The 27,648-nt window shown below is 37.8% G+C and overlaps 3 protein-coding genes and 1 non-coding gene across 10 annotated transcripts in view; 2 read left to right on the forward strand and 2 right to left on the reverse strand.

Annotated features, from left to right (window-relative positions):
• Positions 1-150: 150 nt before the first annotated feature.
• On the reverse strand, positions 151-13,303 carry LOC143209298 (uncharacterized). The gene is made up of 7 exons (XM_076424743.1): positions 12,921-13,303; positions 4,977-5,235; positions 4,463-4,719; positions 3,686-4,071; positions 3,248-3,516; positions 2,026-2,630; positions 151-1,421 (listed from the first exon to the last, which is right to left on the reverse strand). The coding sequence occupies exons 1-7, from the start codon at positions 12,953-12,955 to the stop codon at positions 974-976; spliced, it is 2,259 nt and encodes a 752-aa protein (XP_076280858.1). The 5' UTR covers positions 12,956-13,303; the 3' UTR covers positions 151-973.
• Fab1 (1-phosphatidylinositol 3-phosphate 5-kinase fab1) lies at positions 5,230-26,803 on the forward strand. Of its 7 annotated transcripts, none has more exons than XM_076424711.1 (18): positions 5,230-7,384; positions 12,187-13,232; positions 15,176-15,411; positions 15,505-15,678; positions 15,784-15,995; positions 16,103-16,292; positions 16,547-16,784; positions 17,227-17,433; positions 17,504-17,718; positions 17,779-18,121; positions 18,188-18,548; positions 18,635-18,905; positions 19,117-21,817; positions 21,997-22,547; positions 22,793-23,125; positions 23,194-23,355; positions 23,426-23,641; positions 25,624-26,803. In XM_076424711.1, exons 4-17 carry the CDS (start codon positions 15,564-15,566, stop codon positions 23,620-23,622), a joined length of 6,096 nt encoding a protein of 2,031 aa, XP_076280826.1. In that variant the 5' UTR covers positions 5,230-7,384; positions 12,187-13,232; positions 15,176-15,411; positions 15,505-15,563; the 3' UTR covers positions 23,623-23,641; positions 25,624-26,803. The 7 variants fall into 7 exon arrangements, with proteins under 7 accessions (XP_076280826.1, XP_076280828.1, XP_076280830.1 ...); XM_076424713.1 differs by having other exon boundaries at positions 15,545-15,678; XM_076424715.1 differs by lacking the exon at positions 15,176-15,411 and having other exon boundaries at positions 15,545-15,678; positions 19,117-19,479; positions 19,762-21,817.
• Trnal-aag (transfer RNA leucine (anticodon AAG)) lies at positions 8,946-9,027 on the forward strand. The gene has a single exon. It is a non-coding gene; the product is annotated as a tRNA-Leu (tRNA).
• Positions 26,405-27,648, reverse strand: part of LOC143209331 (UBA-like domain-containing protein 2) — a 29,546-nt gene continuing 28,302 nt past the window's right edge. The window contains exon 4 of the mRNA XM_076424813.1: positions 26,405-27,010. Within this exon, the coding sequence (XP_076280928.1) occupies positions 26,859-27,010 (152 nt within the window). The 3' untranslated portion in view covers positions 26,405-26,858. The remainder of the gene's footprint in view (positions 27,011-27,648) is intronic.

Consider the following 27,648-nt stretch of genomic DNA (forward strand, 5'->3'; position numbering starts at 1 on the left):
AATGTCCTTACAATTAGTAGTTTTATAAGATTTAGAAGTTATACGTATACAAATATAGACAAGAATAAATTTGATAAAATTAGAAATTAGAAAAATATTATAATTATAGTAGGCATCGAAATATGTCAAGATAAATAACAAAGAAACAGTTTTCAATTTCACTTGCTTTAATAGATTTCAGTATAGAATAATACAATATTATAAACTTGGCAGTTTTATGTATGTACGATATACATATAAATATGTTTATATGGACTTATTTCTACATTTATAATTTATATATTTAGATCTTAATGAAAAGGAAGTATTATACGTCTACCAGAAAGTTTTGACCAGTTTTGAAAACAATGTTTAATAGAATGTTTAACTTGAAAAAATGAACAGTACTTTCTACTAGACCTAATAATTTCTAAACAACAAAATTCGTTCAATAGTCATTTATATCATATTTAGACTAAACAGTTAATATAATACTGCAACAGAATAAATTACGATTATCGTAGTCGCGTATTTTAGAATCTGTATTTAAAATAATCTTATAAACTTAACATCTTTTTTAAACATTCTAAAAGGAATGTATAAACTATAGTTTACATGTACAATATTTCATTAAAAATCATGTAACTATTGTTAAAATTATTTCTTAACAATACTATAAACAAAGAAATATATAATTTGTTGAAATTTATGAAATACAAATTTTATGCGTATGGTTTCTACATGTTTATATACACAAGGTCTTATGTTGTTTTTTATTACTCAGCATTGTTTTGTCATTGTGCAACAAAAGTAGTATATATTAAATGCTGCACTAATTCCTTCGTTAAATTGTATACAAGTATATTTGTTTGAAACAAAAAATTTGTAGAAGACATATACTTGTAACATGTTTCGCATTCGCGCAAAAATTGTATTATTTTGCACCGATAAGTAAAGTCTACTTTTACTCAAAGCAAATAATGCAGTTATTGCTTTAGATAGTGTTTGTACTGTCATACCATGGTGGCATCCAATTACTTGTAGTTCTATTTCTTCCTTTGGAGTGGGCAAGCGTGCCATCGATATTATAATTTCTATCTGTTTGTTTTCTGCGTATCTCGTTTTTGTTCGAGTCATAAATTTCATTATCCAAAACGACAAATGATTGACCATTATTATGTTGCTTAGTGCTTTTACCGAAACTAGGAGAATATGGTCTGATAACATCAGTGGGAAGTGCACGATCAGGTGAAGGATTGCGTATCCTTCCGGAAGACTGAAGTGATGGCGACCGCCTGCGTCGAAAACCTTGGGATTCATCATCAACATTACAGACATGAAGTCGATAAGTTGGACTAGACAATTCGTCCTTTAATCTGTTGCACTCTGGTGCATCTAACTGTCCTAGCTTTTGTAGGTGAATTTGGGATGTCCTCGAATGTCTGTATCATTATACGTAACATGATAATTACATTTACATAAAAAAATTAATACAAAGTGTTTCTTTAACATGTCACAGAATTTTTAAGGAACTATTCGGGTAATCAATACATATAAACTCAAGAAGAGCCTTGTTTAAACAGTAAATGAACTATTCTTTATTATTATTATATATACATTGTTACATGCAAGAATTTTTCTTATAATTACATGCATTATTGCAATTGATAAATAAATACATAAGTTCTGATGTATATTAATTTAAATACTTAAACAAAGAACATTTATCAAGTATTTATTAAATTAATACAAATTTCGATCAAAAAATGAATTCCTTAAAAAACAGTTGCTAATGAAACACGTTGTATAATCAATGCGAAATAGTAATCATAACGTTTCAATAACATTGTTCAACAAGTAAGTATATATAATTTCTTCAACTTCAACAGATTTCAACAAACATGATTTTCAAAATCAACGGTAACAAAGTTGATTTATACCATAGTAAGTTAGAAGGAATTCTAAATATGTGTTAAACAGCGTAATTGAGAAAAGTTCACATCAAGTAAAAAATATCGCTTGTTTTACCAATGTTTGCATACAAACCTGCGACTACCCGTGGGTGGTTTGCCGCAAATGCTGTCCTCGTGGACTCGGGTATTCAGTACCTGAAAAGCGTTCTGATCCTGGACAGTATTCATGCGATCGAGTTGATCCGCGTTGTGTATCCAGTGATTCTCTTTCCGTCTGGAAGCACTTAAACTATGATCTCGTCTTCGGTGCATTCGTGGATTGGCGCATTGGCTTTCGCGTTTCGTACAGTAAGCCATCCTGTATTCCGGTTCGAGGTCGATGTTTCCCTCAAGTCTTAAACTGGATGGCATCCTCAAGGGTTCCACCTTCGGCACGCAACCGTAGGGAACGTACTGAGATCTCACCTCGCTGGTCAGCTCATAATCGCATCGTTTGTTGTCCTGTTTAGCATAAGGCGCACAGTATTCCGGGGGAACCAGCGTTGACCTTAGTGTTAATGGCGGTTTTCGATACACCGGGTGGTCCCTCTGATAATCCAAGTATTTCGACTTGTATTCCGGATCCTGGTCGATTTTCGTGGAGAACTTGCTAGTAGGCGACGAAGGAACCTTCGAGCCATCTGCTCGACCGATCTCGTCTTCCGGTTTTATAATTTTCGGGCGTCCCCTTGGAAAATTCTGTAACGGAACAACATAGCTCTACAAAATTCATATTAAATGTAGCAAGTGTTTCGTAATATACAGTCGAGGACTAGATTAAATGGATACCCTTTAAATACTACAGTAAAATCGCGATCTAGCTCCCTGAGGATCTCCACGATCACTGTCCCTTCGCCTACCCCTTCCACTGGGGGGCATCTCCGCGAGGGGTCAAGAAGCAAACGGTCCGTGTTTACATGCTGTCCTTTTCTACGTTCGGCATCCTTTGTACTTTCGGCGCGGACGACGCAGTCATAAAAAAATAGTTTCCCTACACTATCTCTGGTCCCTTCTCGGAGCAGGCGATGGAAGCTATACTCTATCCAACGAGAGAGCAGTACCGCGTGAAGACCAGTTTTCGTTTGTCGCTGCGCATCTTCGCCCTAATTGGTTCAAGAAAGTGGGGAGGGGATAGTGGAGTGAGAGATGATAGGCTCGCTGCGCCCCCACCATCTTCCAAGCTGCGCGCAACGGTACTGTTCTATCGTTGGATATAGTTTAGATCGCGACTTTACTGTAATAACTTTTTCGAAATTAGACTAAACGACTTGAGTTTGTTTCGAGATGTTAGAAGTTGATGGAAAAGTAGAAATTGCCTTGTACGCGTCTTTGTATTCAGGAACTTCGAGCGGCGGACATTTCAAGTCTTCCAATTTCGAGACCAACATCATCATCTCTTCTTCCGTTCTCTTCTCCTTTTGTCCCTTTCGTCTCTTCTCTTCTTCTTCGATGTCTCTGCTCAATTCTCTCATCAATTGCGCCTCCCTTGCACGGGGATTGGTAAAGTTGTCTGTGTTTTCCGTGCTTTTGAAGAAATCTATTCCTGTTTTTAGATGCGTTTCCGGTTTCACTGCTTGCGGTCTTTCTGCAGTATAAAATGATCAAATTAAAGAAAATTTTCAGTGTTGATCTTGTAATACTTCAACACCCTTTTTCAATGCGCTGAATCAAATTGTTTTCGTAAAACTTAGCTTCGATTAGGATTCTCTAAAAATCATACCAACGCTATTTTAGAAAATCAACTTGAACATCACCTCTGTTGTGATGTCTCTTAAAAACTTCGGTGTATTCCGGCATAAAACTCGATTCACCCTCCAACTTTAGATTCGTATGCTGTCTGAGCAGTTCCGGTCTACGCACACCCACGAACGGCACGTATTTCTCATGGTTTTCGGTAGTCGTTTCAATCTCACCCTCAAGTTTCAGGTGTGTGGGCACGCGCATTAGTTCCGGACGACTGACATTCAACCACTGTATGAATTTCTCGCATTTTTCGGTAGTCGTCTGCAGATCGCCCTCCATTTTTAGCGAGGTGGGTCTTCGAGCTAGTTCCGGTCTGTGCTGACCTTCGTAAGCCACGTACGCCGAATACGTTTCCGTGTCCGTGTAAAACTGTCCATCTCTTTTCAAAGTGGTACCCCTTTTGTGAAATTCAAAATAAATGTTAGCTTCGATCATAAATTATTTTGCCCATAATTCTGCCCATAATCATGAAAGTGGTCTAATTGTAAGTAATTTCTTGTTTCGAGATATTTAAAGGGAAAGGGTATGAACACTAAATAAATTCCGTACAATGTTGATAAAATTACATTGAATAATAATGTGATGTGAAATAACTGATAAACTCATTTTTTTTAAATTTTCACCACTTTCATAATTATGGGAACATTTATCAGTAAAATAAACAGCAACAAACGTATTTTGTGTTGCATAGAAAATGGGGCAGGCTGGTTGCTCACGTAATCGTTAAAGTAAAAGTATTAAAATAGTCCCGGTTCAATAACGATAACGTTTTAAAAACAGTAATTTACCTTCTAATCAGAGATGGTCGTTTAGGAACTCCAATATGGCCGACGAACTTGGAGCTTTCGGTTTGGGTCTCCATCGTTTCATCCTCGTTGGTATGCCGCAAAGCCGTAGCAGATTCTTTATTTGTTGTACCTGGTTCCGTGTCTACCTTATTTCGCTCGTCGATCTCTTCATGATCCGAAGCTTCCGTGCTTTCTTCTAATAAATCCTTCGGCTGAACATCTTCGACCCGTTTGCTTTCTACCAGCCAGATATTTTCCTACGGTAAGGTACATCTATGAATCGGAAAATTATTGCTTAATGAATTTAGTAACCAGTCGCCCTATTTGTTTATTTGATACACTTCGTTTATTGTCCACATTTTCTTTCAGTGCATTTTATGAGGCAGAAAAATAACAGATGCTAATTTAAGAGCAAGCTTCTCAAAATCGGAACAAATTACAAACAAGTTACCGGAGAATGGAGTTTCAAGTAGGATACCTAAAATTCTACCAACAAAATTACTCTTCGGCTAACCTTGAGCGGATCCTCGTTATCCGCACGGATGGTTTTCTCAGACTCGAGAAATTTGTTTTCCGATTCCGGATGAAGTCCAAGATTGTCTTTCGGCTGACCTTGAACCCGCCTTCGTCGGTAACGAGCTAATTCGTCGACCGTCAACCCTTCCAAAAGCGGCCATTTTTCCTTCGACTTCGTTCTTCGCCCTTTGCCTTTGCCCTGCGCTAGCTCACTGTCCGAGGATGATTTGTTGCCATGCTTCGAGGAGGACCTTTGCCTGAGTATAAAGTATAAATTCAATTCTCAAATGAAAACTGTGGAAAAAGTGATTCATCAAATTTTTAGAACAATTCAATTCGTCGCAACATACTTTCAGCGTTCCCGCAAAGTATTTGAAACAGAGAAGCATTTTTGAAATTTCCGTCGAGTATTGATTTCTATTAAATCAAGTGACAATCAATCGAAGGAACGCTTTTGTCAGGACTCATATCCCGAGTGATATCGATCGTCTTTTATCTTTTAGGTTAATGGAATACTGGCCACTGTTATCGCATTCCTAAATTACATTCCAGACGATATTTATCCTATTTGAGTGCTGCTAGTGGAGTTTGAACAATTGGCCATTTAACCACCACCTACTTTAACCTACTCTGATATTTATGGAATCGTGCTCATTCATGGAATCGGGTTATTTTACTATCGAAGAAAAGCTCGGGATAAATATCGATGTTCTCATTAATTATTCATTTTCAAATTTTATAGAATGTCTCAATTTTATAGAGTATCCAATAGTTTCATATATATTTCAAGGGATTAATTTAAATGTTACAGAAAGCTCTTCTAAGTTCGTTAGTTTAATGAATCAGCTTCCAAAAGTAAATCATGGATTGTAACTTCGCAGATAACGTATCACTGATGACGCGACGGAACTTGAAGACGATTTAGCGTGACTTTTACAAATTAAAATAGCAAAAGGTCTTGGGTTCAGTACAGGGGACAGATATCATATCACTGCTGGATTCAGGTTTATATATGTATAGTATTCTATTTTAGGCTCACTTAGTTTTGAAGTGGGAACCAAACTCGAGTTGACATACTGGTTACGCAAAGTTGAAATTGTCTCCAGATACGAAGAAGATTTTTGCAATCACTGAAAATGATTTCAAGACTTTGTCTTGTCTTGTCTACAGTTTATACTATATCTTCTAGATTATCTGCCTCTGTACGATATTGGCCTGAAGAGGTTCCGATAATTTGTTCGTTGATGTCGTTCAAAACAATGATCTACCTGCAGTCATTTCAAAGAGTGAAACCTCAGTATTCACTTCTCCAAATCATTTTTTTTCTACGAAATCTCGTTCACGATTTCATTCGTCAAGTACTTGGAGATCTTAAAATCTCTCCCTCGCAACGAGTCCATAAAACTTGAAGTATAATTTTCTGTTGCCGTTTTATTGCACTTCCGAATAACCCAAGGCATGATCAGGCCTGTGTATTGTGAAATCCACCATACTATATATTGCACATGCACCAAACGCATGCACATGAGGTAAACGTCTGATCAGCCAACCTCCCCGCGTTAGACGCCTTTGTTCAATCTCATGCTAGTGGCACACTTTTCTTTCAAACTGTAATAAAACGGCAACAAAAGGAAACGTATTTCATGTTTTATGGGATCGTTGTAAAGGAGACTTTAATTTTCAAATGTACAGTGATCAGTAGACTGCGGATCTTTATGCGTTTATGTCTTCTGAAAATGTTCAAAAAATGCCATAATATATTCTTCGACAGAATTTAGTCAAAGATCTACAAATGTTCTTCTTAAAAATCGTCTCGGAGAATTGCAAATTGCATAAACTTCCGCAGTTTAGTGATTAGTAGACAATTTTTGTAGGCAAATCTTAAGAAAGTGGAATCATGTAAAATCTTATTTTCAGTGGTAGTAGTTCTGAAATAAATAAAAATCGTACTAAATTCTGTGGAATTTTATATTCTAGCATTTTCTGTAAATTTTCAGAAGCCATAAATGCATAAACATCCGCAGTCTAGTGATTAGCTTCCTAGAAAGAAAGTCTAGACTCAATCGAATAGAGATTTTCGCTTCTAAAGATTGCTTGATGCAACCGAAACCGAAGGTCTGCTTCCGGAGAAAACTGATCCGGTTGCACGAGGGTACCGTTCACTGTATTTTGTCTTATGACTGTACGAATACTATTGGCAGTGTGGATTACGTGTCAGTGTTCACGGTGTTTTCCAGAAAATGCCGGTTTCACGAGCAAAGCGGAGGAACCGGTTCCACGTGGAGGCCCTGCCGAGGTTGCTGGCAAGAGATGAGAGTCTGAAGAGATGGAACACCGAGCCGGGTGGACGCCCGGAACGGACTGAAATCCTTGCTCGCGGAAACTGAGGCTGTTAGGAGGATCAAGGTGGGTCGGGGTGGCAACGAAAGGGGCGTAGGGGTATGCAGGGGGTCGGACGAGGTACAGGAAGAGGGTGGTACGAGGCTACATGCCTCCACAGGGAGACTCGTAGACGCGACGCATCGATCTACGAAGAGGAGCCTGAAAAAGAAATTTCGTTGCCGGCTAATGGCTCGCGCGCACGGAAACGCTCTGGTATTACTCTGGAGACGTCGTGATTGGAGTTGTCCGATTCAAATACCGGTTGATACAAAAATCTTGGACGACCTCTTTCAAGGACGACTTTGCTTACCCACCGTTTACCTCCCATACGTTGGATAGGCTCTAGTATCATCTCTTGGATCGATCTTTTTCTTAGAAACGTTGCGATATGATTGGGGGTTGAACATTTTTCAAAGAGGACACCATCATTTAGCCTTTGCGGTGCATAGTCATTGGACTAGCTATAGCAGAACCGAATTACATATGCCTGTGAATAATCGAACAAACTAGTTTCGTCATTTGGAATGATTTTCTCTCCGAAACAGTGGAACAGGATTACGGGGTTGAACATTTTTTATAAAAGACGCCGCTACATTATCATTTAGCTTTTATGTGGCACACAGTCATTGGATTAGCTATAGCAGAATCAAATTATGCCTGTGGATATCGAACAAACTAGTTTTGTCATTTGGAATGATTTTCTCTCAGAAACGGTGAAATAGGATTAGGGGGTTGAACATTTTTCAAAGAAGACTCCGCTACACCATCATTTAGCTTTTATGTGGTGCATAGTCGTTGAACAATAAACTACTATGTAGGAATGGTACATCTTTTGGAGTAGTTTTTTTTCTCAGAAATGATATGAACACTTTCTTGTAGCAGTAAAATTATTTGTGCATCCTCTTTGATTTCAATTCTAATTGTCAATATCGTGCACAAAAGATTATTCAGTTAACTTTGAACAATGATGTAGCTAATTGAAAAGCAGGAAATGACATCGACTGTTTCACTATTGGTACTATCTTAACGTGACCCACAAAACAGGTAATTGAGTGTAATTGACCAACGTTTCCTTGTGATTGGCACACAATTACAGAGTTCTTACAAATTGGCCTCGATTCGATGCATTCTACCCGTTATTGACGTGCATTTGGATTAGACCCAAGCTTCGGACCGATACTGTGTATTACGAAGAAAATTTCTGAATCTATATCTTCGGTAGCTGCTTCATCTTTTTAGAACCTACCACTCAAGCTTCTTAAAATATTCGTCGATTCATTATAAATACACTAGAAACTTTTATATATAATTTTGCAAAATCTATGACAGTAGAAAAATTGAATACATCAATGAAATATTTCATTGAACAGTCTTAGATAAATCGTCCTGTATAAGAAATATTTTTCCAACGAATGCTTCAATTTTTCGTGTACTCTAACTCTAGAATGAAGCTTACTAAAATTAGAATTTTCTGGTTAGTGGGGTTTCGTATGCATCTGTATCGTTTGTCATGTTATTCAGCCTGTAGAAAAAATTCGATATGCAAACTGTACGTGATTACATACGATCCAGTTCGTTGTCACATGGTAGCGTGGCCGAGCGGTCTAAGGCGCTGGTTTAAGGCACCAGTCTCTTCGGAGGCGTGGGTTCGAATCCCACCGCTGCCAATTTTTTTTTTTCTAATTTCGTATATTTTTCCTGAGATCAGGAAAAATGACGCCAATGGAACTAAGGATACTCGATTAATTTTAGTACAGGAACGCTCCGACATAATTCCAGTTAAAGTGGTTACTATCACTGATGACTAGACAGCGGATTTTATGCATTTATGACAAAAATGATTAGGTGTAATTCGAAACAGTGATAACATTAGAAGAATTTAAAAATACTGTTATATTATTTTCGACCTATTGAGAAAGAAAATAAATTTTTATTTCAGTTGGTTGTAAATCAAGTAGAATTGAATAAAATTCAATAATTGTGTCAGAAGTTGACCATCCTTGAAAACGAGAAAATTACTAGTGTAAAAAATCTTGAAACACAGAATCCCTTAAAAAGCTGAAATTTGGTACACAGGTAGCTGTTAGCTCAAAGGGATGCACCAATATGTTTTTATCCCAAAAATACTACACGATTAAGTGCTAAAAATTAATTAGTTGATTTTTCAATGGGAATTATGCTAGTATCAAATAAAGCGCTGAAAATAATAGGGACATATTCGGAAGAAAATTGAAAAAATTCAGAGTTCAAGGGTTGAAGGGAAACTAAGCAACAATAATTTTACAGGCACTTTACATTAGTTTACATACACTCTTTTGAATTTCGTAACGCGTCGGCCGCGCCAGGGGCTCTTAATTATTAATTATTCGTCGCGATCAATCATCGAATAAGGGGACATTATTCATTTCCATTTATACATGTTACGTCGGCGAAGGAGATCGTGCCCGGCTGGCATCGCGGCTTGCAATCGCGATCAGCGTTTCCCTTTTCAATCTCGCGAATAAAGTCACGAGACCTCGTGGCCTGGTGGTTCTTATTCGAGATCGTTCGTGTGCCGAATTATCACAGCCGGAGCACGATCGTCGTGGGGGATCCAACGGTCGCGCCCCGGTGACCCTAATTTTCGTTCATCATGTCCACGACAAATCCCCGTCGCGCCCACGCCGCACCGCCAAACAAATGTCCTTTCCGCGTTGATGTACGCACACGCAATGATATTCGAGGAGCCGGTCAGAACTTTCGCCGGTTCGCGATCCGCATTCGATCTGCACGTATTTTAACCGGCCATGACTTGCACGCGACCACCCACACCGAACAAGTACCATCGCCACGTGCTCGAAAACTCCTTTTGCTCATTCTAAGGCGTTTCACTTTTTAACTGCTCCATTTTACAGTTTCTCGCTCGCACCCACATTTCTCCGCTGGACATATTTATCTTCTAAAAAACTGAACTTACATAGAATATACAGTGGATGTACAAAGTACTCGTACGCCTTTTAAAAACGAATGACTTTTCAAAATTCGATCCGACAGCTTGAGTTTTTTTGAGACGTTAGAACTATTGTTATTGGTCGCAATTGCAAAGGAAGAGGGAAAGGTCACAATTTTTTAATCTTTTATCTGTGCCAGTAATGAAAATTTAAAACATGTGTTTTGTAAATCTAATGTAAGTAAGCTGTATACACATACAAAGTTTCATTAAAATCGGTTGACGCATAAAAAAGCTATGTGCATTGTAAGATGTAAAAATCTTTGAATTTATGGGTTCGCGATTAATTTAAATCGTAGGCTCTTACAATTTTTGCTATTTTCAATCAATTATAACTTATTGAAATTTACCAAAGACACCTTCTAAATTGTCATTATACAGATAAAAAAAATATTAATAAATCGTGACCTTTACAATAAAAAAGATGTATTATTTACCTGGTAAACTAATCCTTTTGACGTCTAAAAAAAAACTCAAGCCGTTGGGTCCAATTTTGAAAAAGTTATTTGTTTTTAAAAGGTATACTCCATTTTCCATTCTTTCCGCTGGATATATGTATCTTTTTAGGTTTATTCTTTCTTGAAGATGAAAAACTGTGATAATGTAACACGAGATGAAAAATAAGATGTATTTGTAGAAGAGCAGTGAAAAATCTTTTAAACAACTGATCAAAATTTCTCACAGTAGCAGGACTTAATTCCCTGCAATATTTGTTATTCTACACGCATTCTTCGTCCTACGTTAACATTAATTATTCTACATCAAGATGTCCAACAAATATGTACGATGTGAAAGGTAAATACTTCTTTAGTCGTACCTTGTTCAGATTCTAATGAAACCTACCACTTTAACTGCCTAGACATGGAAGGTTGGCACTCATTTATTAGAAGGCATAACGACATCGCGTTTAAATATACCGGACACTCTCCAAAAGCACTTAGCCTTCATTTCGATGATGAATAACCGAAGCGCGAGAAGTGCTTTCAGAGGGGACAGGAAATTAAACCTCGATTCGAAATTTATCGACAGATACTGTCAATTTTCATTCGCGCTCGACGCTTGTTGCCCTTAATTCTTTACAATTACTTAATGAAAAGATTCGAGACAGTCCAGCGCAACGTGCAGTCCGATAAATGGTAGTGGCTCTGAAGCGTTGGATCGATCAGGAATACGATAATAATAGAAGGAGATCACAAAGCTATCTACGATATCGCTACCAATTACAATAGAGAACTGGAGCTTTAATTTTAGAAAACGCCACGAATATATTTTCCTTCCGTGATAGAGGTTCGATTTCCATAAAAGCACGTATCCTGCCAATCATAAATTCACATTACCATTGCGGGAATATCATCCTATTTCCATATTCGGAAACCCGACTGACTTCGAAATTCGTTTTAAGATCGGTATTGCCAGCATCGGACGGGAATTCAATTAAAAAATACATTTCATTTAAACGAGTTAAAATTCATAATGTACTGAAATATATATACTTAAAGAATAAAATTATAGTAATCAATGCTAGAGAGTAACTATAACAAGTTGCAGCTACTGAAATAAACGTAATTAAAAAGTAGGTCAGTATCGCCAGCATCGGACGGGAATTCAATTAAAAAATACATTTCTTTTAAACGAGTTAAAATTCATAATGTACTAAAATCTAAAATGAGCATAATATTGCAGTTATTGAAATAAACGCAATTGATAAATAGATTGAAAAACTATAGAAGTATTACGTTTTTTAGTGGTCTGCAAAAACTGGTGAAAAATATTTACTTCGAAGAAGAAACAATTTGCCAATTAGAAACGTAAATCTCCATATCATTTTTGTTTTCAGAAGAGAAGAAATACGACGAATTCATGCACGCCGGCAAGGTTTCTAAATAAACGGCAACACGTAACAATAAATCACTGCGAGAACAGTTGCAAAGTTAACACGCGGAAGCCGCTGTTTCTTTCTCACGAACGTAATATGCAAATTTCGATGAGTCTCTCCCGAGAAGTTCATTAAACTTGGAGAGTTCGATACCCTGCAATCTGTTTCCCGCCGGTGCGGTGCGATGCGAGCAAACAGAAACGGCGGCGACGATTACACAGTCCGTAGACGGCTCTAACGACATTACAAATCGCGCGAAAACAATTACATCAAATTGCAAAAGAAGAATAAACTCATTGAAATTTCGAATAAAAAGATTCGTCTTGGCGATGAGCAAAAACGATCGCAAGATTCCCAAGAAAAATCGACCTGCATTCATTTGAAAAATCTTGATTATTTTCAAAGTTGATGTTTTCAAAAGTAGAAATAGATGAGACTCGCACTCGAGGTCCTGACAGGACTTGTCAGATTTGTCTGACCTGGTTGCGGTATCGGCCGAGCTTAGGTTTCACTAATCAGATCCTGGAGGCGCTAATTTGACCGAATCCTTGTATTTCGTGCGGGCTGTAATTTTCAAAGATTGTTGTGTCTAGCGCCGACGATATTGCAACTGTCCGAGTTCGTTGTGTCCCGTTAACTCTGCGTCCAGCGAGCATAATCTCGACGGTTCGTTGTACTTTGTCTATTGACCATACCTTTTGCCGGAACGGTCCCTTTTGCCCTCGCCCATCGCATCTTCTTGCACGACGATCAGCTCCCGATTCTCACCAGCACCAGGTCGATGATTCGATCACTGACTGTCGGTCCCTTGTTCCCTGATCGGACGCTTATCGAGGGAATGGTCGGCTCGTTGAAGGACGCGAAGATCGATAGGATGACTCGACCGTGCCAGATCCTTCTGCTGGCGTGACTGGCTTTTTGGGCAAGATGTTAATGAGAAGGTGCCGGCGATACACCTGCGCAGCTGCGGAGGGTTGCGAACACGGCTCGAACCGACGACGACGGTGGTGTGTTACAAGAAACATACACTCGTGACCCGTTAACCAGGTTGAATCGCAGCCGTCCTCTATTTCTGATCGTCGCGACGGCTAACGACTTAAGCACCGTGTCGTAGAGCCCCTAAGAGAATCGATACTCTTGGTCCCGACATTTTCGAAATACTCCAAGATAAAGCACTCTGAAAGCCTTAGTGTGATCGTTGAAACAATGACGAAGTTATTAACACTAAACATACCGAGCTATAAAAGTACATAGCAGGCACACACATGTTGCCTTATAAAAATTAGAAGATTTAATTTATTTAAACCTTGCACGGTTCTTATAGTAATATCTGCTCTAATGAAAATATTTATTAAATCGTTTCTTATGAAAGCATCTTTATCATTTCAATAATTGTAAAATAAAAAGTCTAGAACCGGTCATTTGACCTGGTACGTTTAGTGTTAATGAAGCGTCGAAGTCGAATGCAAACAAATTTTGCTTGGGAACGCCTTGACTAGAAAACTCCGGTAATTGTCGTATCATTTTCTTTATAGTTACAGTGATTAAAACGTTTTTATCCCCAAAAATGTCGTAGAAGGGAAAAGGAAATTTATATTTTTTATATGGCTACAAAAGATTCTCTTCTTTATTGACACTAAACCTATCGAGCTCTAAAAATGGCTGGTATCTGTTGCCTTATAAAAATGACATCATAGAATTCATATAGATTATCTGTCATTTTGTTTATAATATGTGCTTGGTCACAAAAAAGGGTATTATCATTTCCAGTAAAAGCATCGTTATAATTTCAATAATTGCAAAATAAAGAACCAGAAACCGCGATCATTTGACCGGCGCGGCGCGGCGCGGCGGTGGTAGGCTTAGTGTTAGAAAATGTTGTAATTCGTGTACGAACAGATTTTACAAAACGGTTACATAAAAATATTACTATGACATTTTTAAGTTCTTCTTAGGTTTTCACAATTCTTGTTATAAATGAAATCCACAGTCTATACGTTTGTAACTTTGTTCCTGCAGATTACACACTGTACTTTGATGCAAGACGGCTTGCATACATTTAGGACCATTTTAAAGAAGGCTAGTATTTTCGTTCCATATTTGAATCGATGAAAGAAAATTTGTGAAATTTTACCCATAAGGGTTAAGTGTTCTATTTTTCGAAAGACAATCTTTTTAAACTGCTTTTTGGTTCTTCAGAATGAAAAATGAAATTTTCAATGATAATTTTTGGATAAGTGAAAAAGTTAGAACGATCTAAATTAAACTTGTCCGAAACTTCGTGATTTATACTTCGCGAAACTTCGTGAGAGATATTTGTTGACAGGTTTTGTAGTCCAAATTCATCCTTCTGCAAATCAAATTCAACTTTTACGAATAAAGTATTTTCAAGTAAGTTTTTGTAAAACAAATCAAATCAAATGTAAATTAATTGTCAAGAAATTCAAAGTTTCATTCATTGCAAAGATGTACATTAAGTACTTATTTAAAAGTAATTACCAATTCATTAACTTTGTAATGTATGAAAGCTGTGCGTAGATATGTATATTCATTGTAGCTATTTTCTGATTAATCAAATTCATCATTTTCTTGAAGCGTATTGAGTATATTATTGAGATAAGTAATTAATTTTAAATATTCCTAATGGGTGAAATTGGTTTGCAAAAAGTTCAATTTGATTTGCAGAAAGTTGAAATTGATTTACAAAAAGGTGAAATTGATTTGCGAAAAGGCGAATTTGGAGTGCAGAATTGTACCTTGTTAATTCATCGATCTTTTACCATTGTGTCAACTTGACACCGAGGGACAGATTCAGTTTGTGAAATAAAGGACGGTTGAGGGATAATTATATTATTTAATTATATTATATTAGAACAATTATACGCGGTGATTGAATGAAAAAAGGGTTGCATATATTTAGGGCCGGTTTAATTGTCTCGATTGACGCTAGGTGGTCGCAGTGTTAGTAATCTACATTATCGACATCTGTCACACTGAATCTACAACTACAACTACAACCATAAGCTTCGCGAGTACCGAATGTCCCGATCACGATGCACCTGCGAGCGATTACAAGAGATAAATATTGAACGATATCGTTGTAAATTTGTATTGTATCATTCAAAATGACAATTACATGATGATTATGTAACTATGTAAGATAAACCGTGTAGATGCTCTGTCAAGGTAAGAAACCGCCATTTACAGGTGCATAAAAACATATATCACCAGTTGACGTTTCGATCCAAAACATTTATATGTTCGCAATTTTTGCCGTAGGTCTGGGTTAGGTGTGCAATTGATCATAAAATGTTTGCAGGAAGATAGCATCGACCAAAATGAATAAGAATATAAACTCGCCCTATAAACTTACGGAGTTTGCTCCGTTAAGTCCCGAGGAGAGTCAACCTGTCGTAGCTTCTCTATTTTCAAAACTCTTCAGCTTCACTAGAAGTAAGGTTTTCTGGAATTCGAAAGCAGTTGCTCCTTGTGTTTCTTCAGTTATTTTATATTTAGGGAAATCGAAGAAAATGTACTATGCAGAGAATTGATTTCTAGGTTCGCAAAATGTAGACGATGCTACGGTTTCGTCTGCCAAAGAGGAACAAAGCTCGTCTGATTCTGAATCATGGAAGCAATCGGAAAGCACAGAAAAAACCCCAGAGGACGATAGTACTAGCATGATGAACTTTCCCTTAGATACCCGTGAAGGCAGAAGTTTACCTAATGTTTTGAAACGTATTAGCAACATAGTAGCTCTGAAAAGTAATGTAAGTTCACTTTCATGAGCTGTAGCAATTGTTTACAAATCATTCAAAGTGATGATAGTTGTAGTTTTAGTTGTAAATTAAGTTAACGTAAATTAATATTAATATAGAACTTGCGCTCATACAAGGATTCCCAATTGAGAAGTTACTGGATGCCGGACAGCGTGAGTAAACAGTGTTATGAATGCGGCGAACGGTTCACAACATTCCGTAGAAGACATCACTGTCGCGTGTGTGGTCAGATATTTTGTTCAAAGTGCTGCTGCGATCAGATCCCTGGCAAGATTATGGGATGCATTGGTACGTACTGTGAATAATGTATAGACTGTGAATTTTTATGCATTTATGAAGAAATTGACTGGGTGAAATATAAAACAGTGAAAGATTAGAAAAATCTTAGAATATTGTTATGTTGTACTTGTTGTAAAAAATCTATTCAAGGACAAAGTGAATTTTTATTTAACTCCTGCTGCAGTCTAGTAATGTATTTGTTAAATGATTTTGTTTTCTGTTCGCCATTTGGATATTTTATATAAATACACTGTTTGTTACAGGTGATCTTAGAGTTTGTACATATTGCTGCAAAGTAGTTTTATCTTATTTACAATCGTCGGATATGAGAAGTGATTTATCCGAAGATTTGAAAGCTTTGCAAGAGGACCTACAAGTTAAATATGGAAATGATCAACCGCCTCTAACACAAATGAATGCAAATGAATCTGTAGAAGACGAGACTTCGATTTGTAGAAAACCAAGCGTCGGATATATGGAAGAAAAATATGCCATCACAAGGTGCCACTTCCTTTCGTTTCGTTTCTATTTTTAAGGGGGTAAACTCGTTTCCAAGATTGCATTTCTTGACAATCCAAACATGGGGTTTTTCAGTAGTCAAAAGGGCTATATAAAAGATCAAAAGTCCTATTTTTACGTTTACGAGGCGTAATTTGCATTATTCGGCAGCATGAAGGTGTCGCAGCTTTATAAAAATAGCTATATGTACACTTGTGCTTGCTTGCAAGGCTTCCGTTTAATGCAAATTATGCCTCATAAACATAAAAACAGGACTTTTGAGGGGGATTGCAGCTTAGAGTGATCTTTTATCTAACGCTTCTGGCTACTGAAAAACCCCATCTTTGAATTATCGAGAAATGAGAAGGCACACCCTTGCAATCCTGGAAAAACGAGTATATCCCGTTAAACTAGTGAAACTAACAGATATAAATATATTTTACAGATCTACAAATAGTTATTTAACCTCTCAAGAACGTTCTCTCGTCTTACAAAACTCGGCTTCTTTGAGAATGATCTATGAAGAGCTCTTTAGATCGAGCCAAGCAATACTTTTGCAAACGCACAGAATTAGGTTGAAGAGTTATTACAATTGTTTTCTAGCGAGCGAATTGGTAAATTGGATGATCGCGCAAAATAAAGCGGCCACTCGGTACAGACGTAAAAAATAGAACAATAGTAACAAATATTGAAATGAGATATTAAAATGTAATGTTTTATAGTGTACAGGCCACAGCTATAGGGCAAGCGCTTCTAGAAGCAGGTTTTATCGAGCCAGTAATTGTTGACAATGTATTCAGCGACACTGCAACAGTGTTTAAACCAGCAACGTTATCGCAAATGCAAAGTATGGATCTGTTAACTGAAACACAAACTACCTGCGACGCGCAAGAGCCAGCGTGGGTGAAAACAATTCCACAGCACGACTCTACAACAGGTAATATTTCACGTTGAGGTTTTATGCGAAAAGATAAATGCTAATAAAAATATATTTCAGACTCGGAAAGCGAAACGAGAGCTCCGAATCCGATACCAGTAACTACTGGACGTTTACCATCTTCTAGTTCAAGTTTTTATTTAGATTTAAATTTAGAATCGTCTACCGTTACGTTGAAAAGACCAACTTCGGAAGATTTAACTACATTATCCGTAGATAGTAGCGACAGCGTACTTGATCAGAAAGAAGAGTCAACGAAGTCTGATAAATGTAACTTAAAAATTGCTGATGATCTTTTAAACGATACGCTACAGGTGCAAGAAGTTAAAGAGAGAAACGGCTGGCACAAACCATCGAACATTAGAACTTCCTTCGGAGAGCTACATACGTACGAACGGTTAACGTAAGTATCGCAAACGTTTTATCGAGAAACGATAATGTAAGCTTACGTATATATACTTAATTGTAGCTCTGCTTACAAGCAACACGAGGATTCATTGATCAAACAATTGCTTAACAAAGAAGGCTTATCGCAAACATGGTCAGAAACTATACTCCCGATTGCGCATCAGGTTGTCGATTTTGTCAGACCAGATCTGAACCACAATGTCGATGATCTAGATATTCGGCAATATGTTCAAATAAAAAAGTGCCCAGGTGGCAGCAGAGACGACTGTGAAATCGTGTCTGGTGTAGTGTGTAATAAAAATGTTGCGCACAAAGGGATGAACGCGATGATAGCTCATCCAAAAATTTTGTTGCTTCAGTGCGGTCTTATGTATCAACGTGTGGAAGGAAAATTATTAAACTTGGAGCCTGTGATGTTGCAAGTATGAGAAAAAGATATCGAATAATATAACTGATATTAATAGTATTATTAAGTTATATTGTAACATTAAAGATATTGAATTTTTAGGAAAATGAATATTTAGGTCATACAGTTGCTAGAATTACTGCTCTTGGTCCGGACGTGGTTCTTGTACATCGGTCTGTATCAAGGTTGGCGCAAGATCGACTTCGAGAATGCGGCGTGACTCTAGTTTTAAACGTAAAATTAAGTGTCTTGGAGAGAGTCGCACGGTGCACGGGTGCAACTATTGTAAAAACTATCGATGCGCATATAAGTTCAAGATATATGCTTGGCACATGTAAAAAGTTTTACCTGCGAAATTTTACGAGTGAGCGAAGTAAGTCATAAAGGAACCTAATTTCTAGACTACGGATCTTTAGGTATTTATGAAGAAATTGGTGGGCAAAATATAAAACAGTAAAAGATTTTTAAAAATTCAAGAATGTTGTAAAGTTGCTTTTAAAACGTTTTTATTATGCATGAAGATTCGCAGTCTACTAATTTTCCATTCCAGTTACAAGAAAATAAGAATCCGACGGTTATTTCAGATGGTATAAAAACATTGATGTATTTTGAGGGGTGCGCGAATCCTCATCTCGGAGCTACGATCTTACTGCGTGGCGGTACTCAAACGGAATTGAAAAGAGTGAAAAATGTGACTGCGATGATGATTTTCGCAGCGTATTCTTGGCGCCTGGAAAAATCATTTCTCATGGATGAGTTCGCGAGACCACCGTCTCCTAAGGATAATTCATTTTTAGATGAAACCTCGCAAAAGGATTCCGTGGACATTGAAGGAACTAGTAATATTGCATCCGGAACGAATGAAGACAATGATGACGTAGAGAGCATAGACGACACAAATATCTTGACAGTCTCAAAAATTGAAAATGATTCTACAGCTCTGTCAGGTGAGAGACACAGCATAGAAATTGAGAGTCCAGCTAACAGAAGTACCCCATTGAAAGATAAAATTGCAGATCAACTGTATAGTGAGAATATTTTAAACTCGAACTCCATTAAACAAATATCCTCTATATTATCCGATGATATTGATTCTTACGACACTTTGAAGTTATTCAAGCCGAAAACAAAGTCTTCTATAATCGATTCAAAAGTCCCGGAAAATATCACAACAGATAAAACATTGTATAACAATAATAATCTCAATAATACTTCTGGTCTCGGTACAGACTGCAGCGAAGATCAAAATAGCACGATGGAATTGTTTGGCGGTAGATCCGGGGAGAAGACGAATAAAGAAATCAAAGAAGAAACTGAGAAACCAAAAATAAAAGATAAAGTTGTCCCGGAGGAGAAGCGTATTTATGGAGAGTCTATTAGTGATCGAAGCGATCCTTTGCATCAGTATTTAAACGAAGATGAGGAGGACGTCTTCAGTCAAACTAGTCCAAATGGTCAACACTTAAGTGTAGCCGACTTACCACTACTAAATAAATTTAAGAAAGCCTTGGAAGGGACAATATTAAGCGTTTCGCCTTATTTAAAATATTCTATACCTTACTTGGAAACCGAGACGGGAAGGAATTGTGTGCTACGAAGTTTCTTTCCAAGGGAAATCTTTTACTCCGTACAATTTCTGGATAAAGTAAAAGAAGCTAAAGCGAGTAATGCAACTTTAGAACCGTGTGGCTATGAAAATCCATTATCGAGATTGAAACTGAAGCCACAACATCCGTTTGTTCAAGCGAGACTAACTACAGACGTCGACAGCCGAGAAGTGCAAGCTCTGTTAGCTGATTTTCGAGCTCGCGGTAGTCGATTGTATCCTACGAATAATGTCGTGTCGGAAAAGCAACAGGTTGTAGCGCAGAATGATGCGAGCGATCAAATCCCCACGTGGCCTGACTGCTTGGACCCGGCGAGTCATCAACGCTTGTCAGTATTGTTTTGCAGTTTCTCGCATACTGGCAGTAATACACCAGCCTTTTGCGTGAACCCGTGGGTGGTTAACATGGATTTGTATGGAAGAAACGATACCGCCCTAGGACGTTTCCTTGAAAGTTACTGTTTGAAATCTGAATATAAATGTCCGGCCTCAGCGTGTCGAGCACAAATTGCTCACCATGTTCGAAGATTCGTACACGACGGTGGATGCATACATATCAGCTTAAGCGAAATGAGCACCGAGCCGTTCGCCCAAGAAGACAGTAACCAAATTTTAATGTGGAGCAAGTGCATGAAATGCAAGAACGTTTCACCGGTGGTACCGATGTCGGACGATACTTGGTCCTTGTCTTTCGCCAAGTATTTGGAATTACGTTTTCACGGGAATGCCTACACCAGGCGGGGCACCGACACCTGCCAGCATTTGCTTCATTACGATCATTCCCAATACTTCACGAAGAAAAACATGCTGGCCGTGTTTAAGTATACAAAGATATCCCAGTGGGAGATTTCTTTACCACCGCCACTGATAAACATTATATATGATCCGAAGCAACACGCAGATGTGATCGAAGAGATGAAAAGCTTAACGCTAAAAGGAGATGAAGTGTTCTCGACTATACGAGAGAAGTGGACAACCCTGCAAGCGGACATAGAAAACTTAAACGCTGTCAAGCAACAATTGACTAAAGATCAACAGTACTTCAAAACTAAGATAGAAGAGACTCAATTAAAGTTGACGTCCCCAACGTTAGAGAATAAGAAGCTCGAGGGGAAGGTATCTGAGAAACAAGTTCAAACTTTGATGTTCAGAATCGAGGACGGAATTGTGATTCTTAAGCGATTAATATCCGAAGTTGTGTTCTCTTGGAATTCGAAAATCCTAGAAATGTCTGTCAAGAAGAAAGACGAGAGGCCACGAAGGTTCACCGAACGGTCATTAACAATTGGAAGCAACAGCGTCATTGATACCGACGGATACATTACGGAGGACACTGCTTCCGAATCGCAGATTGAGGATTTAAGTCCCATGTCAGCTGATTACAATGCCGTTGACGCAATCGCTGCTGTGCAAAATGATTTACAGGGATTGGAGGGGGTGGAAAATTCAGACAACGAGCTTTTAGAAAGCAATAATCCTGATGAAATTGTTGTCATTCAGGGATCTCCAAAAATGCATCAGAGATCGCATTCTGATGTTTTGCCTTTGGCTGTGGAGGATATGCCGGATAAAAAGAAGAAAAAGAAAACCATTTTGTCGCAGTTGTTACCCTCTCTACCTGTTACTCAGCCAATACCAAATCCTTTCGGTTCGCTGGAACACCACTTGCTTCCTCTTGGGTACGATTCAATTAAGAGACAAGTTACGCAACAATAGACAGTATTTTTAGTAGTAACTTTCTTTAACAGTTTCTTTCATAAAAATTTCCTTGCAGAGAAATCTGGTGAAAAGTTACCTCTAAAAATGGGACATTTTGAATGAAATGCATTAAGCGTTAAATAACATTTTTCTTTTACAGATCAGTTGTGCCTATAGTGGTGTACGAGTCAGAGCCTTCATCTATAATTGCATACGCGCTTGATTCACTGGATTACAAACACACATTACAAGAATTGATGCGCACCATGAAAGGGCCAGATTTAAATCCGAGCCCTTTGTATAAGCGAAAATTCCCGGAAAATAAAGAGAATGTTACTGAAGTTATGCAACCAGGTGAATTCAAACGTCCGTCTGTTTTATCGTTCTTCCGTGGAAACAGCCCGAATCCTGCGAGCCCCATAGACGCTGATAAAACCGTGTCCGTGGATTCCAACCAACAGCAAAATCCAACAATATCATCAGAAACAGAAGAGGACAAAAAAGTAACCAAACAGCAGAATTACGTTGAAGTTCAATTTAACGACGCGACAACCAATTTTTACTGCAGAATATATTTTGCTGTGCAATTCGCTGCACTTAGAGAGAACGTCTTACCCTGCGGTGAAGACGGCTATACGAGAAGCCTGAGCCGAAGTGTACAATGGGCTGCAAGAGGTGGCAAGAGTGGAAGCAGCTTCTGCAAAAGTCGAGGTATACAATTATTACTATGTAGTCTGCGGATCTTTATGCATTTATGACTTCTAAAAATGTTCAAAAACTGCTAGAATATAAAATTCCACAGAATTTAATACGATTTTTACTTATTTCGCATCTATAAAGGCTACTACTACCACTGAAAATAAGATTTTATCTGGTCCCACTTTCTTGAAATTTGCAGTCTAATTATTACTTATAGAGGAATAAATTCGTTCTACCTATATTTATTATTTTTACAGATGACAGATTTATCATAAAACAAATGTCTAGACTAGAAATGCAAATATTCCTGGACTTCGCGCCAAATTATTTTGCTTATATGGAAAAATGTCAGCAAAATAAACAACCAACCTTACTAGGCAAGATCGTCGGCGTTTACAGAGTATCCTTCAAGAACAATACGACAAATGCAGCGCTTCGCACTAGCGTTCTAGTGATGGAGAATTTATTTTACAATAGATCGATAACAGACAAATTCGATTTGAAGGGGTCAGTAAGAAATCGGCTGGTGAATCCCGATGACATGTGTCACGAGGGTGAACTTGTGTTACTCGACGAGAACTTGTTGAACAGTCAGTATATCCCATTCATGTGTTGTGTATATCAAACTGCTCCAGTTATAAATAAATTACATTTTTAGTGAGCTGTGACTCGCCACTTTACATCAGATCACATTCCAAGGCGGTTTTAAATAGAGCCATTGAACAAGACACGAAGTTTCTGGCTGATAATTCTGTGATGGACTATTCATTGCTAGTTGGTTTGGAGCCAAATTCAGATGAGCTTGTGTTAGGCATAATTGGTAAAGTTTTTACGATCAACTGTCCAAGGTTTATATATCTTTCTTTAAAAAAAACGTGATCCATTTACAGATTATATACGAACTTTTACGTGGGACAAAAAACTAGAAACAATGGTGAAAAAGTCAGGAATATTAGGCGGCCAAGGAAAGCTGCCAACGATAATATCACCTGAAGAATACAGAGCCCGTTTCATAGCAGCTATGCACCGATATTTCTTGCCCGTGCCAGACAGGTGGTCTGGATTAGGTAGAGCCGTGGAAACATAAAAAAACTTCCAGGGACAAGGTTCTCAATTTTTCCGAAATATTCTATAGGATGCTCGTGTTACTATTTCTTCGTAAATGTATAAAAGATAAAATAATCCAAGAAGATTTTCAAAAGCAGCTGAAGTTATCATCATTTCCGTACTAGAAATACGCGACTGTTAGGTCTGCAAAAGAAAAATCAGAGTGAAACTTTCTCATAAAAATACTAGGAAATAATAACAAGAATATCCTGCACACTAGATACATTGTAAATATATTTTCTATGCAGATGACACAAATGTAACGAACAGTGTTGCATATAAAGATATATAATGTATATTAATATTTTATGGAATGACTAGTTCTTTATATAACATTTTGTAACGAAAAAAAGTGATAATAATGAGTTACCATTATCATAACGCGGACACTATTGTTAATATAGCTTCAGCTCTATATATATATACATAATTTATACAATTATATGATATTTGAAATCATATCACCTTTATTTGTACTTATCAGCACAGCGATTAGTGTATCATGTGTATATAACAGATTTATAATACTCTTTACAAGTAAATTTTTCTGTAAGCTCGAAGAACGAAAACGGGAATGAATGAGACAAAAACATTCGATAAAATTATATATGAAAGTCTGTGAAAGCACCATTATTAATGTTTTATTTAGATCATTTTTTCAAAATTATGTACATGAACATTGTTTATTATTATTGATAGTCAAATAAACAATAATAATAACATAATATAATAATAATGAGAGTTTTAACATAATAGTATTTTCATAATAGTCGAGACCAGTGTTCCGAAATTTGTATACCGTCAAGACAAACAAAATATTTTCTAAAACAAAGATTGTATCGCTTGAATACAATTTTTTTTATACATATACACATTTTACAATCAGGTCACAACAATAATAACATATATACATATATATATATACACACACATATAAATATACATATATGTATATTATATATACATATAACACGTAAACTATATTTTCTTGTGAAGATATTACGAGACACTGGTCCATACATTACAAACACAAGGAAGATATTAAAGCGTATACCTTACAGAAAAAACATCTTGTCATACTTGATTCGGTACGACGATTTCTATCGTATTTACATAAATGAATGCATAGTGATGAAGCTGCAGCGAAACTCGAATACTTGAACTATTTCATCCGTGAAAATTAGATTACTTACTGATCACAGTGTGTCTTAGATTCGTCGAGATTGTAACGTTGGTTACGGGAGAACGATCCGCGAACTGTGACCGAATCTATGTACGTTCAAAAACAGACTTTCTCACAGTCAAGCGTCGTCGAAACGATACAACAGTAGTTTGTTCGCAGACGGTACAACGCGGTTTTCATTCCACCATCTTAAATTAAATACGAATAGTAGATGCGTTGCGAGATTAAATAGTCTATCGTGGAAAAGAAAGAGCCGTTTTGAAAGAAAAGAAGACAATGTTCGTTTCATATAATTGTATACTGTTTTCGGAGGTGAATCGCGCAAGCCTGCCGCGTACGAACTTCTGTGAACAATAATGAAAATTCTACGATGAAAATCATTCGCACACGTGAAACAGGCCGTACGAAATCATCTATATTCGTATTCCTAATTGTAAATTCAATTGACGATGAAACAGCTCAGCTAACATGGCTCCACTGCTCTTTTATTTCCCCAGTAGAAAAAATGACCTACACTGGATACTATCTGAGCAAGTCATCTCTCTCTCTCTCGTGTATACACTAATTATGACTGAAAGTTTATACGTTTCTCTTTTTTTTCCGTTCGTTCGAATAGCTTTACATAAATATACCTAAATGGACAATTACATAATCGATAAATTCTTTTTTACAATTTTTTTACATGATTATTTGTAGGATTTAATTATGATTCGTGGTAGTTTCTTCTTTACCATAATTAGCCTCGTGTCTTTGCTTATCATTTTCTTCTAACTTTTTTTCGTTCGCTCTTTGTTTCAGTTGCGCCGTGCAGTTCAGCTCTCGTTAGACAAAAAAAGAAAAAAATACACCGGGAACACGATTGGATTTCGCGTGACACCTCTCGATCGAGCTCGATCGTCGTCAAAGACATACACGGGTTCCTCGTCGAAGAGCTTACGACGTGAAACACGGTTGATACATGAGAATCGAATCGCGCAATTTCTGAAACAAAAATAAGAAGATAAACGTTTTCTCGTCGCTGATCGTCCTATCCAGTGCCGGAGATTTTTTGTACTATGGTGTATGAGTTTATGTAGGTGTGTATGTGTACGTTTTCTCTGTACGCGTGTGCGCGTGTTATGTGGGTGAGAGTGGAAGTAGTATTGTGAATTTCTCATTGACTTCCGCGGTTCACGGGACCGCAAAAAACATTTCCTATCTAGCCGCGAGTCTGTAGATCGAGAAACAACGAGGAAGATACCCGGGACGGTGGAGGAGGCTTCTCGCTACTCATTCACAATCAAGCGGCGATGTCTCTGGACGCATACTAATTCCATAAACGCTAAAGGAGTATCGCTGTCTTTCATAATTGTAGGAACTACCGTCCCGTAGTGCGTTCAAAAGGAGAGAGAGAGATAGAGAGAGAGTAATAAAAACGGACAAAAAAAAGTATTAATAGAGTCTTTTACAGCCTCCAACCCTCTCTCTCGTCCTGCGTCTATGATCGCCTGTCACACACACATATTTACCGACGGAAGATAAATTGTTTCGAGAGGGCTCGACAGTCAAGCGTGACCGCCGCATTTTGACGCACCATCAAAGAATAACAAACACAATTGCGAGGATCACATAACCAGCTACTAGAGATCCACGTGTACAACCGTGAACTCGAATATGGTGGACCGCTTCGTCTATAACACGCGCTAAATAAATCCAGCTTCTTCTTTAGGTTTGGTTCCTTCGGGGAGGATGCGCGCGTCTTCGATCAAAGTCCTTACGTTCTTTTTGTTGTTGATGTTGTAGTAGTAGTAATTGGTGTTGTTGTTGTTGTCGTCGAGGGAAATTCGGTGAACAACGAGCGGCTTTCAATTAATCTTGGGTAATGGTCGCTCGCGTCACCAACAGCGCGTGTTACCCTGGGAGAAGTCGATCTTTCCTGTAAACCATGTCTCCTCGTTTTTTGTTTTTTTTTTTTTTTTTGAACGCCGTTAAAACTGCATATCGCATAACGACCTCGGGATCTCGCGCACGGGCCGCCTACTGGCCAGCTTCTTTTATCTCTGCAGCTCGCCTAAACCGAACTGTTGTTGACTCTGCGTTTGTTGTTGCGCGTTCCCGGTCACGCTACACCGTCCCCCGTGATGCGGCGCTGCGGTACCCATTTGCATCGAGTTCTGATGCAGCCCATTTTGACTCGGGGACATACCTGTAACCGAACAACGAAACTTTTTGTTTAACTTCCCCTTTGACTTGCCGCTAGACTTGCTAGAAAATAGGGCCCACGTTCGTAAAGCGGTGCGAATCCTCTTGACAAACGAGTCCCGCTGATGCCGCATTTCGAATCGCTCTACTTGAGGGTGGCAAAACTCATTTGCCAAAACGATTTACTCCGCCGAACAAGAAAATAGAAGATAATGATATTCGTAAAATTGCAATAGAGAAGACAAGCTCCAGCCTCGGAAACCTACCATGGCATAGGGTAACTGTACCGATTACTACGGTATCATGCTTCGGTCGTACTTTATTTTAATATTCTTCCTAATTTGTCATGCAACAATAATATGTGTAAGCATTTTATGGAAGAATGATGTGTGTTCTGAATACAAAGAAATTGGTGGCCCTCGAAACCTAACCCAAACATAAGAAAATATAATCGACAACATTTTGTACGTATTACTGCGGACGAAAAAGAGCCATGTACCAATTACTGCGTTCCCATAACTGCGGATTAGAATTCGAAATATACGAGCGTACGGAAACAAATAAATTAAATTAATAAAAATAAATCAATTAAATAAATCCTGAGGATCTTTTGTTTGCCTCGTCAATGAGAATACATTCTTA

The sequence above is a fragment of the Lasioglossum baleicum genome, chromosome 6 (genome assembly GCF_051020765.1).
Source record: "Lasioglossum baleicum chromosome 6, iyLasBale1, whole genome shotgun sequence".
Classification (NCBI taxonomy): domain Eukaryota; kingdom Metazoa; phylum Arthropoda; class Insecta; order Hymenoptera; family Halictidae; genus Lasioglossum; species Lasioglossum baleicum.